The 13951-nt window shown below is 41.4% G+C and overlaps 2 protein-coding genes across 2 annotated transcripts; one reads left to right on the forward strand and one right to left on the reverse strand.

Annotated features, from left to right (window-relative positions):
* Positions 1-216: 216 nt before the first annotated feature.
* On the forward strand, positions 217-8114 carry mpi (mannose phosphate isomerase). Its single transcript, XM_080761520.1, has 8 exons — positions 217-244; positions 789-916; positions 2561-2761; positions 3752-3893; positions 4355-4534; positions 4893-5066; positions 6381-6589; positions 7080-8114. The coding sequence occupies exons 1-8, from the start codon at positions 229-231 to the stop codon at positions 7296-7298; spliced, it is 1269 nt and encodes a 422-aa protein (XP_080617646.1). The 5' UTR covers positions 217-228; the 3' UTR covers positions 7299-8114.
* A 3324-nt stretch (positions 8115-11438) lies between these two features.
* Positions 11439-13797, reverse strand: plex9.2 (PML-like exon 9.2). The gene is made up of 2 exons (XM_080761826.1): positions 13575-13797; positions 11439-12734 (listed from the first exon to the last, which is right to left on the reverse strand). The coding sequence occupies exons 1-2, from the start codon at positions 13636-13638 to the stop codon at positions 12127-12129; spliced, it is 672 nt and encodes a 223-aa protein (XP_080617952.1). The 5' UTR covers positions 13639-13797; the 3' UTR covers positions 11439-12126.
* Positions 13798-13951: the final 154 nt, after the last annotated feature.

The following is a 13951-nucleotide window of genomic DNA, read 5'->3' on the forward strand; positions in this document are numbered from 1 at the left end:
GATTAACGTCTGATTTCTCAATAAACTAATTATATTGGAATTGTATCGTTTTCTTCCCGGCATTGTTCACCATTTCAATTGTTTTTTTGTAACTATTCTTTACAAGAAAAAGTAAATTGATATCACAAATTCATAAAACAAATGAAGAGATTTCTCATCGTGACGTCACGTACGCTGTGACCAATGACCATACAGGCATACTCGGATAGATACACAGCGAGAGCAGCAATGGAGGAAGTCAGAGGTAAGAGACAATTTATCCCTTTATTTTATTTTATCTATCCTCACGGTGCATTACCAAAAAAAACTCGTACGGTATGGTAAGAATTCATGCAATCTAAGATTAAAATAATGTCAATCTCTTTATATATGACTTAACGAGAGTCATTGATCATTTATTACGACTTGTGTAACGTTACGTTGGAATCAATAAAATACACATTCAATCATCACGGTTCCTTGATTAATTGTGGTACATAACGTTATCTAGACTGGATCAATTAAAGCCGAGTTGTTGAGGACGTTCAGTGGTTGTAACAAAGTAGCTGATGTTTTGCTTTCAAGGAACGACGCATAATCAGCTGGGGAGAGTAAGGGACCGTCGCAAAAGGGTGTTTTATTTTATTGCTGTGTGGACAGTAAATCTGCATGGGATATAAAGTTTTATCTTGTCTTCTGTTAGTAATACTGTAAGTAAGTCTGGTGTCGAATGTGTGAGGATGAGGTATTTATATGTCTGAACTGAACCTACTAGATGTGCATGTTGTGATTATTCTGAATCTCCACAGTATTTCCACTGACCTGTGCCGTGCAGAACTACGCATGGGGCAAGGTGGGGCTCAGCAGTGAAGTAGCCAAACTGGTTGTTGGTGGAGACCCCCTGGCTGTCATTGACGATGGCAAACCGTATGCAGAGGTACCCTGCCCTTGATTGTCACCATAACGCCCTTGGGCAATTAAGACAGCTATAACCCTATTAACTGCTTATTGCAGCTGTGTTATGGGCATAGCAGTTGTGAATGCAGAGTGGGAATGTGATAACAGTAACATGGCTGAACGGTGGGTCTGAAAAACAGTAAGCATACTACCCAGTGAAATCATCCCTGGATAGAGAAAGTTAAAATTCAGGCTTAATTTGTCAAAGGCTTTATAGTTTTACTTTTAATCAACCATAAAGGCTACCATTAATGCACCATTATTAAATGGCCAATGGTGCATTTACAGTATATAGTGCCTTTATCCAAAGCACTTTAATATGCACACCATTAGATCCATCCCCATTTACACACCGTCAACAGCAGAAACCTGCTCATCTGGAGCAGTTAAGGGTTCAGTGGTTTGCTCACTCCGACACTAACACAGACAGGGGGGACAGAGATCGAACCGGGAACCTTCAGTTTCCCAAGTGGCCACTCACCTCCTGAGCCACTACTACTGAGTCTAGATATTCAACGAATTTTGACTGCTGAATTCAAATTGGAATATTCCCAAAGCTCAAAATTGTAGGACTATTTGAAGAAGACGAATAGAATAGCTAGCTTCACACAAACATTGTCTCACGTCAGGATCTTGACAGCTACGGTATTTTCTTGCCTGTCGTGCCAGACTGCCAGTCATCTATTCTTAGCCTCAAGGGGCTCTGTCATAAAGGTCAACGGACCTAGTTTTGGCAGTGTGACCTTATCACGTACATTAACAGTGGAATCATGGTTGAGTAACATGCTGTGGTTGGTGTTATTGATTTGCATTCTTATCTGCTGCCTGGGGTTGTGTTGGCACAATGGCAGCGAGTTATATGGATATGGTAGCATACCGTAAGCATAATTTGTTAGAATGTCTTCTCTGTGTCAACTGACAATTTTTTTTTTGTAAGCTTACATGTAAGCAGTTACTAAACATTATTTACTCATATTCACACTTGGGAGCTAATGCAGTCTCTGCCAGTTGGTTTGCTACACTGAACTGAAGCAAATGACACAGTGCCTTGCTCAAGGATACTTTTTCAAGTGGAGCGGAGAGTATTACTTATTAACTTTACTGACCCAGATTTCCCCAGCTATTCTCACTCATTGGCCTCAAAATGTTCATCCTTATAGTCACGCATCAATGCTAGACCCTAATGTCAAATTTGGCAGCTATTTAGTTTGTCTTTCTAATCTATAGTATAGCCTGGGGGGGTCAAATCCTTTATTTCACACACTGAATTATGAACAAAGGTTACAAATAAGGTACCATTTCAATTTAAAAACTTTAATAATACATATGATTTTAATATAGCGCTTTTCTAGATACTCAAAGTCACAATACATAGAATAAAAACAACTTTATTAGGATTTATTATTTATTATTTAACATCGTATTTATAATGAAACATGTTTAAATGAATGTGTTTTTGTTTTGAACTACCCATTTAGAAGATTTTATCCAGATTAAAGATTGGATTTGATTTCCTGATCTGATCTTATATTTTTGGTTTTGAACTACCCAAAATCCAAATCTGATCTGATGAAACGTTGTGAACTATGTGGATGGGCGCTTGACCTCTCTGTCTCTCCCATAGCTTTGGATGGGTGCTCACCCTAAAGGTGATGCCGAAATCAAAGACAACAGAATATCGCAGAGGACACTAGGAGAGTGGATTGCCCATAACCCTGCCAGTCTGGGGTCAAAGGTCAAAGACACCTTCCAGGGCCAGCTTCCCTTCCTCTTCAAGGTGCTGTCCGTCAACACAGCCCTGTCTATACAGGCACATCCCAATAGGGTGAGTACACTGTGTGCACACAAACAAATACTGCACATGCATACATGCGTAAGACCACACGTCTAATAATGGCACGTATCCATATGTACTAATGTACACGTAACATGTGTAGTACAAAAGAACACACATGCACTCTATACAAATGGTATGCGCCGAAATTGGTTCTGGACAAGGTCCAACACGAAACAGTTTACAGGTCTAACAAGAATATAAAAATCACACCCGTGTGAAGTGAGGGGCGCTCTTATACATCATCCATTCATTGTCAATGAAATTTAATCCATTTGCTCGTCTACATATTATGACGTAAACTCTCCATTCATTGTCAATGGCATTCAATGTTTGTTAGGACAAAAATCTACACTATAGCTGAAAAATGACGAAGCATTGTTGAGATTAAGGCCTGAATTATACTTAAAGTAAGTGTGCAAATGTAAATGACAGCGCTCAGCCTACAAAAGCACGGCCCAGTTATATAGACCATACATGTCATTGTGTAGGTACTAAACAGAGTTACATTTGAAACCACAACCTACTACATTGTTAAAGAAGCAGAAGTGAACACATCCTGTCGCTGAACCACGCTACAACACAGGATCTTCTGCTGTTTCGACAAAGCAGGTCGTGTGCTTGTTTTGTGTAAGAGTCAGAGGTGACATCATTTAGTAGAAGAACCAAGTCAGTTGCCTTGTGGTTAGAGTGTCCGCCGTGAGACTGGATGTATCGGTGTCATATTCAGACAGCAACTGTCACCTAATTTAATATCCTTTGCGATCATTAGATGTAGCACTATCTCTGTTCAATCACTCTCTTGTCAGTGTTATTTGTGGGCCGGCATAAAGGAATTGTAAACAATTATTTATACTGTATACTGTTCTACTGATGGTATTTGTTAATTATTAATTGAGTTTTTGAACAAGCTGCTGAGATGTGGGCATTCAGCATCACTAATCATTGTGTCTCGTCTTCGTCATTATGGTGTTTGGTCAGGAGCTGGCTGCCAAGCTTCATGCTCAGTTTCCGGAACATTACCCAGACAACAACCACAAGCCAGAGATGGCCATCGCTCTCACCCGCTTCCAGGGGCTCTGTGGCTTCAGGCCTGTAGAGGAGATCCTGGGCTTCCTGACATGTGAGTACCGGCAATCCCTTGAGCTTCGTGGGATTGTAAAGATGGTTTTTAAGTTGTTGAGATTATTATTGTCATTATTATTATTGTTGTGAGATGAGTGCTTTATATTTGGTGGCCGTGCATACCTATTTTAAAGTGCAACTGAACACTAAAACAAGAATTTAAAGGACCAAGCAATAAGCCCCTTTAGGCTGTATTGCAGGGTATTAAGTTGCTCATTAATAAATTACAAAGTAAATATCAAAACAAGTTTATTAAACTGATGTAATGTATGAATGCTTGATGCCTCTCACCAAGGATTGATCCTCAGAGAAAGTTGTTTCACTGTGTGTGTGTGTGTGTGTGTGTGTGTGTGTGTGTGTGTGTGTGTGTGTGTGTGTGTGTGTGTGTGTGTGTGTGTGTGTGTGTGTGTGTGTGTGTGTGTGTGTGTGCGTGCGTGCGTGTGTGTGTGTGTGCATCAGTTGTCCCAGAGTTCCGTGCGCTGGTGGGGAACACCGCGGCGGAGGAGCTGCAGTGCAGCGTGGGAGATGCGGTCCGTGTGGGCGAAGCCCTTAAGAAGTGCTTCACTAGGATGATGAACTGTGAGAAGAAAGTGTTTGTGGACAAACTCAACATGTTGGTGAAGAGAGTCACTGAGGAAGGTGAGGCCGGTGCAAAAGTCTGAACGAATTGTTGAAGCCCTATAATTAGACTGAATGGACCTACAGTACTGTAGTAGCGAGGAGTTAGCACATTGACAAATCATTTGAAAAATTGTCAAATAATATAAGAAAGATGTAAAATATATATATATATATTTTTTTATCTGTGGCACCAAGTCAAACTAAATGTAATGCCTCAACTCCTACATTCCAAAGTGCTTATCAGGGTCAGGTTGGTTATTTCGGGGGTTCATGGCCTGAAAAGGTTGAGAACCACTGGTGTAATTGTTTGAATGGAAGGTGTGTGTTGTTGACCTACCTATCATTGATTGACGGATGAATGTCGCTCTCCTTCCAGCTGCCGCAGGACGCGATACATCCAGCAGCCATGGCGAGCTGTTGCTCCGCCTCCATTCCCAGTATCCCGGTGACATCGGATGTTTCTCCATCTACTTCCTGAATCACATGGTGCTAGAACCCGGCGAGGCAATGTTCCTCGGAGCCAACGAACCCCATGCCTACCTGTCTGGTGGTCAGTTTGATGATTTAGCATACCATCCTTATTCCTATATTATTATTATTTTATTTTAATAATATATATTAATACATTTAATACACACATTAACCATGTTACCAAGACTGCCTTTTTTCACCTTAGAGATATTGCACAAATTGGAGAATCTGTCATTGGATGATGCTAAAATGCTGATCCACGCCTTTTTTCTCTTTTTTTCTGGCCTGCCAAAGAAAATAATTGACAGATTACAGCTTGTTCAAAATGCGTCCACCAGAGTTTTAACTAAAACTAAGACGAGAGAACATATTACTCCAGTATTAGCTTCACTACATTTGCTCCTGGGTGTTTTTAGGATTCAAATTATTTTACTAAAGCTCTGAATGGTCTGGCACCTTCCTACCTACAGTATATGACTACCTTCCCTGTCCAAAACCGCCCCCTCAGGTCCTCCACCGCTGACCTGCTCGATGTGCCCTACAATGGCTTATAAAAACACGTTGAAGCAGCATTCTGCTTCTATGGCCCAACGTCTTGGAATAAACTCCCATTACACCTAAAGCTGCGTTCAGACCTGAAATGATGTATATTCGTCCCGTCTCCCGTTTGTACCGCGCCAGGTCGCGCCGCGCCCGTTCGCACAATTCTCGTCTTTGCATTGACTTTGTATGTAATTGCGCCGCTCTAACCATCCAAGTCTGAACGCACCTTAAGACAGGCAGCCTCTGTAGATAGCTTTAAAGCACAGCTTTAATTCTGAGTTTATTTGTGTAGTTATTCATGTCCTCACTGTATTGCCTTATTCACTGATATCTATCTAATAAATGCACCATGTCTCTGTACGTCTGTCTGTCTGCGTGTACGGCTGTAATGCATGTAACTCGAGAACCGTTCGCCCCATTGACACACGCGTTCCACACCCCCACAGGGAGTGCAGTGCTCGGTGTCGAGTCGGTCGGACCCACGGTTGACCAGAACCGCCACAAAAAGCCTCTGCCACAAAGGGCCCCTGCTCATATTTGGGCATGCCTGACACAGAACTCCATATAAATAAAGGGACACAGAGAGATAGATACAGAAATCTCCATATATGGGCATAAAAGGGACACAGGCAATTGGGTGGAACGGGTACTCTGACACGGGTATTGCATAGCCGGGTGAGACTCTAGGTCTAGTTATTTCAATGTTGTTTTATGCCTTTGCTTTTCTTTTCTTTATTACTCTGTATACACGTTGAGCTGCATTTTCATTTTCACATACAAATAAAAGTTTTATTATTATTATTATTATTATTAATATTAATGCCTCCCCCACCCAACCTGTCTTGCTCAGATTGCATGGAGTGCATGGCGTGTTCAGACAACACAGTCCGAGCTGGCCTGACACCCAAATATATTGACGTCAACACGCTGTGCGAGATGCTGAACTACAGTCCTGCTCCGGCCAGCGCCAAGATCTTCCCCTCCGCCCCAGACCCCTCTGATCCCTTTGTGACCCTCTACGACCCTCCCATACCAGACTTCACCGTCATGAAGATACAGGTAAAACAAATTGGGCATTTCTCGTGATCAGGCAGGGTTAATTTTGACAGCAAATTTAGATGTAGTCATATTTTTATATCATATCTGAAAGGTTTTACTTTTAGTCTTGTAGTAGTTGAGGACAGTTGAGGACTTGATAGCATTGTAATGGCTAATTTTACACTTGGTTGCATGCTGAATTGAATTGAATTGAATTGAATTTTCAGGGCGCAACACCTGAGTGCAACCAAACATAAAATGACTTGTCTTTTAGTTCTACTGGATCTCTTCCACTAGTCCCTCCCTAACTTTTTGGTCTTGTTTTTATTTGTTGACGAAATTGTCAATGTATTTAGTCTCAGTTTTTTGCGTCGTTTTTATTTAGTTTTTGTCAGTGAAAAAAGGTAGTCGACAAACATTTTTGGTCGTTGTTTCTGTCGACAAAATTAACACTGGTGTTCAGGCAGGGTGAGTACCAGCTGCCCTAATCATCTCACCTGGTCCCTCTCAGGTTCCAGCGGCGGTAAAGCAGTACACCGTGGCCCCACTGGACTGCGCCGGGATCCTCCTGGTCGTCGAGGGTGACGCCACCGCCACCTCTCCCGCCGCCCACTCCGACATCGCTCTCTGCCGGGGCACCGTCCTCTTTGTGTCGGCCAATGAGAGCGTCTCCCTGCATGTCACGTCCAAGGCGGGGATGACCATGTACCGAGCCTGCTGCCTGCTGTAGGCATTCTGTTCTGTGAGTCTATCAACCTGCAATGTGAGAGTGGAGAAGGCACACCGTTCCCTGGGGTTTGGAAGAACTTTTATTTTGTAGTACAGAGTTGACACAGAGTTTGGGTTCTTCCTGGTTCTACACACATTTATTTATCCAGTCCTGAGTTTTACAGAGAGCTGTTGCAAAAAAAGAAATAGAAAAAAAATACAACCTTGTTGAAATTTGAAGAATAAACTATGCCTTAGTGATCCAGCACAAAGCCATGATGAATCCACACTTCCTGAACCAGAGAAGATGACTTCTCTGTTGTGGTGTCAACCAATCACATTCTGTGGAGAACCCTGTAACGTCCATGCCAACAGGCATGCTGTCCTGAGTCAAGTAGTTGACGAATGGATGTAGTGGTAGACAGAAGGGGTTCCCAAAGTCGGGGTCGCAAATGCATTTTTGGTATTTTACACACCTCAATTTCCTTCAATATAATGAGGGAAATGCAATGTAAAAATGATTAATACATTTAACCCTTAAATGTTACAAAACCTCTACATAGCACTAGGCTTAATACAGTACATGTGCAGACAAATGCGCAACAAATGTGCACATTTATGTGCATAAAATTACCTCCAGGTTTGGGTTTGGGTCGAGAGTCAATGCAGCATTATTTGGGGGCCGGGGGCTGAAAAGTTAGTCTACAGGTACAACTACGACCCCCAGGGCAACATAACATGAACACACACAACTAAGTCTGCACAAAGTGCACAATGTTGCATAATGGGTGAAGTGGAAAACCGATGTTTAAATTTTTGTTTCGTTTGAATATGATCAAATGTTTTTTGGGGTTTTTTTTGGGGGGGGGGGGGGGGGAACAGCACATCATGTCACCTATTTTCTCTTTTATTTTATTTTATTAATATGATCATATGTGATCGTATTCTGTTCTGTGACATCTACTTTGAATTGACAGGCCAGAATATCCTGTTTAAGTCTGTCTCTAGCACTTTTGTTTGAAAATGTGGAAAGTTTAGTCATAGTACTCACCGTTTTCCAATCAACTGTGTAGCCCTAAAATATGTGGCCTCTGGGTTACCTTGCGACATATTCAATTAAACGTTCAGGGTCACCACTGTGGAAGTTAAGGAATTAGATGAACAGAGTGTGGAGTCTCTGATCTTTACTTCCAAACATTTGCATCACCAAACACAGGTACAGTCAGCTTCCTATATCCCTTCCTAACCTCCCATTACCACCCGTCCAAACCATTCTGAGGTGAGACACCTCCATCTAGTGTCCACCACAACATAAAATAAAATAAATAAAAATCAACAGATCCAGAGATCTGTCATTTTACTTACCACCACCAACTGAGCATGTCTGAGACATTGGGTCTCTTTTCCCATGGCCACAATGGTGAACTGGTGAGATGTCTGTCCATGTGCAGAGTCATCACATCATAGAAGGCTTCTTTATTGTTACATTATTGTTGAGTGCATAGACCATCAACATTAAAATAAGCTCTAATCCCAACAAAATACTTAGGATATCAAAAAAGGGATAATGCATGTGTATCATCTAAAAAGTTGTATTCTTAGTCATGTACATATTTAAGAACAGAAGAATGATCACTATATAGATCTGTGTCATGGATACTGTTAGCATAATGAATATTTTTTTCCATGCAGCACGGCTATTAGGACTCGTATGGTTTGTATGCTGCTTTGACAAATCAAATTGCTTGGCCGAAACGTATATTATACGAGACTGAAATAACGGTAAGTCTACTCACATACAATTCAGACTTTATTTTGTTTTATGCTTAACACTTTAGCGAATTGCTTTGAGAAAATGGTATGAGTTTACTTTGACCTCAACTACTGTAGTACTATACGGTACAGCACAACCCTGGTGTAGTGAAAACTATGATAAATTATGATACAATCCAGTATACCAAGGCCAGATTAAGAATGTGTTTCTTTGTTTATCATATCCAGGGTTGTGCAGCAGAACCAACTTTATGGCTGGGAAGTTGGTGTACAGTACCAACAGAAACCACTTGTCAATTTGAAGTTTTTCTTTTGAAATCACTAAAAGGTGTTTGTAAGGGGTGGGCCATAGTGGATGATGACGGAAAACGTTTGTTGAAAGTCTAAATTAACCCCGTCCCATCCAAAGTCCCTGGGCTGAAAGATTATACATTCTATTGTTTAAGAAATATTGGGGGTCCATTGTGTAATGTTCCCATAAAGGCCATAAATCTGTTACTTTCCTGCATCCTGTGTACTTAACACTACTTCCTGTATATGGGGTGCTTTGATGTTTTACTGTGTATCTCTGGTCCTGCTGTCTTCCTGATGAAGTAACAGTACCGGTACATGATGCTGGTTTGTTTGTTGCTAATATGAAGTCTATCAATGGACAAATTTACAAGTGGATTTTTAAGGATTTAACCAAGCAGGCACTTTGTTACTGAACTTATTTGCACTAAAGTGTTTTACTTTTGGATTTATTTTAATACATTTGTGCATCTTGAGAGCACACAGATCTGAAGGCTGTGGTGGTGGTATGACGCAAGGTTTAAAATAGAAGTACTGTATGAGAATGTTTTCCTATATTAAAGTCTGCGATGAGGGCATGTTTTAGCATTTTGTAACAAGATGGTGGTTCCCACTGCATGGAGCAGCTGTGTGGAGGAAGTATCTCAAGCTGGATTAATAAAGACCTGTTCCGTTAAGTGTTTCTCTTTGCTTGTGTCTATATCCTTCATTAATTAGTGCTTCATTGTACTTCATAGAATGCAACAGAAATACCTCATTAGAAACTGCCCCATATAATTTAACAAAAATGATGGTCTGTTAAAAGAAGCAACAGCAGCAGCCAATATCCTTGATAAACAGGGCTGATCCATAGATCTCTGGTTCTAAACTCTTCAGACAAACATCCGTTCTCTGACCTACCTAATGACATTACCAAAAGCTTTCAACTCATGAAAATGTCATGTAACTAACGCCAGTATCTAAATTATGACCATAACATACCGGTACACACATAATGTACAGGTTTATCTCTGTACAACTCAACCCATAATGACCACTAGCTTCCTAAAACAATGTAAATTTATTTCTGCTGAAAGTTAGAGCTCATATCTCTCGACTCCCAGTCTCTGAAGGCTGTCAATCCAGAAATAATATTGGAATAATTATGGATTCAATTCAAGATGAATGAATTGAATAGCGACATGAAGTCAATTTCATATATTACTATTGTCATCTTAAAAATACAGAAAGAATGAGATCATCCACGACCATGTCCAAACAAGACTTAGGTCTCCCCAGTTAATCAAGTATAAAATAAAGCTAAGCACATTTTCTCATAAACACCAAGTACAGTACTTTCTTCTCTATACATAGTCTAGGTTTAGATAGTTGGATATGCTTTATAAAATTAAAGTAAGTAAAAAAATTAAGTAAAAAGTACAAATTCATTTCCCAATAACTACTTTTGCCAATATAGTTACATAATGGACTATTATTTCCTATGGATATTTCCGTGTAACTATATTTGATTACATCTGCTTTCCTAGTAAATAACTGGAGTGAAGATCAGGGGACTGTAAAATAAAGGGTTACCAAAAGTTCACTTTACACACGTTTCTTTATGTATAATGAGGTGATTTTTAAAGTGTGTATTTCTGGTTCTGATGGAGGACTGACATGCACTATAATGCTCCCATTGTATCTGTATGAGAAAAAAATACACCCGACCTATTTCTCTCTAAATCCCCATCTCATGTTATGCCTTATGTAAAGCACGTTGAATTAGCCTTTTGTGTATATAAAATCTGCCATAAAAATAAACTTGGCTTGGTGTACCAGGTTACCAATTAGACAACTAAAATGAAAACCAGCAGTACGAACACACACGGATCACACGTGGCCTTGGCCTTTTTTTTCCTGTTCCAGTGTGTGTTCAACTCACACCACCCATTTTTAACAAGCAAATATACACAACATACATGCATACCGGTTACCAGTACAAATACAGCGAGCGAAATGTAAAATTCAATACATTTATTAGCAAAACCATCACACCTTAAAATCATGTATCAGAAATAAGAATTAAGTGCATTAAATACAATTATCTTAGATCATTATTATAAGTCACAATTAAATGTATTTGGTTGATCACACACACAAATGGACATCAGCCAATCGGAAAGCAGTTTAGCAGACTCAGTTGACATCACTGTCCTGTCTTTCAACTGGTATAAAGGATCGATGAACAAGTCAAATGTGGACTGCGAAAGTAATGAGGATTGACTACCATTCCCCTTCAGCAACAGCAGCCATTGAAACAGCCTTAAAGGAGAAGTTCACCCTTTATAAATTACACACCCCATGAAGCCTTGAATTCATGGAGATTTCCTTGTTTTTGTCGCATTCCTAAGCCAATAATTTGACGACCAGCGGTCAAATTATTGGCTCAGGAATGAGACAAAACAAAGAAGATCTGTGAATTCATGGCTTCATGGGGTGTGTGTAATTGATTGTAAGTGAACTACTACTTTTTAAGTAATCCATCCATGTAATAATCAGCGTCAGTGTACTATACTGTTCATTGGCCACAAATAGAAGAAAGTGGTTGTGCCGGGCAGGTCAAACTGTTCAGAAGACCCCTTTCACAGCAGTTATTTTGCCATAAAGAACTGCTGCAGAGAAAACCCCGGGGGAAGGTAATAACATTCATTGAGGCCACATGGTGTGTTAGCTGGTACTGTGTGCCAGCATGGATGGATGGATGCTGGAACATGGAAATATGAAGCACACCCACAATTTAACATTACTTATTGTTCAGGTAATGAGCGAGAGGCCACAGATGCACCAGATGTGGGCTGCTGCTTTGATCCCGTCCGTTTCACAGATTCCATAGAGAAAGCATGTCTGTGCATGAGTGTCAAGTCGGGCTGAAGTCCCCGTCCGTAGAGCATCTGCAGGGCACGCACGTCCTCCAAAGCATCGTGGGCCTTGTACTCCATCCCCAACACCTCCCTGAGCAGATTCACCTGTCGGAAACTGCTGAGGCCGCGGTCTTTGAGCACGTCGCGAGCCAAGGGCAGGGTGTCCAGGCAGCCCGAGACCGAAGACTCGAACTCGGCTCTGAGCGTCAGTTCGTCGAGCGCCCTAGCCAAGACCGGGCAGTCGAAACGTTTGATGTTGTGGCCAACGAGCAGCGGCTGCCCCAGCATGCGGAGGAAAGCGATGAAAGCCACCAGAAGCTCCTGGAGGGAGTTGGTGGCCACGGGCTGGCGGTGGAGGTAGAGCCGGTGTCTGCGCACCCTGAAGCCGGTGACTCTGGCAGCGCCGCGCTGCATGGGACAGCGCGGTACGGTGTAAAGGTTGAGCGAGTGACCGCCACTCACCGCCGCCAGCTGGATGATTTCACAGCTGTCTCCTGGACAGGATGACGACATCATGATGTGACATGGGGTGAAGCGATTATTAATCGACTGATCAACAACAGTCACAGGAACTTCATCTATTTACGTTTTTAGTAATCGTTTTAGTGATGCATCTTGTAAATATTTCTCATATGTGATTGTAACCTAAATATTAATGTTTGTCTTTGTTTCATATAAGAAAATAATTGACATTTGTAAACTACAACTGCACTGTGTCCCTGACCTCCCTGACCTAGACCTAAAGCCCCAACCACACCGGTAGGGCCTCCTTGGGACAAAACCGTTTTAAGGTGAACCACACCAATGCAACTCATTGCAATCCAATCATGAGTTGCAACGTCCCAACCTTTCTACATTCTATGGTCCCAACCTGACCCTTTGGTGTGGTTTTGGTCCATATTATTATACCATTTAATTTCAATCATAGGACGGCAGGACGCTTGTGCCAAATATCTTCCTGTTTGTTATATATATTTTTTTATTATTTCTAGCTTTTAAGACTTTGTAAAATAATTACTGCGGTTAAGTGCGGTTAAGTGCTTGTAAAATAAAAATGTGACCGTTTTGGTAAGAAAACGATGAATTTACTGAGAAGTACAGCCAGGGGGCAACATTTCCAGTTTGTTACATGGCATAGACTGGGGTTCCACTTCCATGTTGCACTGACGGACGCTACTTCACAGCAGCAACAAATAAATATAAATAGCGCGCAAGCATTGTGCTAATGTGCTAGTAAAGTTACTAGTAGACCTTCTCTCTACCCCCTATGAAACAGGGACACCAGAAAACACGAGACACACACACTCCACTTCTGGGTATTATAATCACCTCACCGAGTCCAGTTGTCTCCAAGTCAAAGAAAACCAGCGGTTGACAAGGATCTAAATTAGTCTTCATCACGCTTTAGGACGACGGATGTTTCTGCTCCTAAACTAGCCGAGGCTGACCGGTGAATCGGTGGTCTTCATAGATAATTAATACCAGAGTTATTATGGATAGTGTTGGTAATACTGAGTGAAGTTTCCGAGACAACAATGCTACTCGACTAGACGACTACTTCCCGAATCCCACCTCCCGGCTCCCGTATTCAAAAACAGATTGACGGCTGACGCTGTTGGCTCAGACGCTGCGACGCATGCGCATTGTTCTCAACGGTCGAAACAACTCTATGGATCCAAATCAAATGCATTGTTTTTTTAATTCAGTTTAA

The sequence above is a fragment of the Protomyctophum bolini genome (genome assembly GCF_963924005.1).
Source record: "Protomyctophum bolini genome assembly, chromosome: 4".
In the NCBI taxonomy this organism is placed as follows: Eukaryota; Metazoa; Chordata; class Actinopteri; order Myctophiformes; family Myctophidae; genus Protomyctophum; species Protomyctophum bolini.

Bases quoted from the DNA above. Each gene is read 5' to 3' on its own strand.
- mpi (XM_080761520.1), top strand. The intron at 917-2,560 runs GTACCCTGCCCT...TCTCTCCCATAG, and splicing joins ATGGCAAACCGTATGCAGAG to CTTTGGATGGGTGCTCACCC. The intron at 3,894-4,354 runs GTGAGTACCGGC...TGTGTGCATCAG, and splicing joins GATCCTGGGCTTCCTGACAT to TTGTCCCAGAGTTCCGTGCG.
- plex9.2 (XM_080761826.1), bottom strand. From the start codon at position 13,638: ATGAAGACTAATTTAGATCCTTGTCAACCGCTGGTTTTCTTTGACTTG. The intron at 12,735-13,574 runs GTGAGGTGATTA...CATCCTGTCCAG, and splicing joins CTTGGAGACAACTGGACTCG to GAGACAGCTGTGAAATCATC.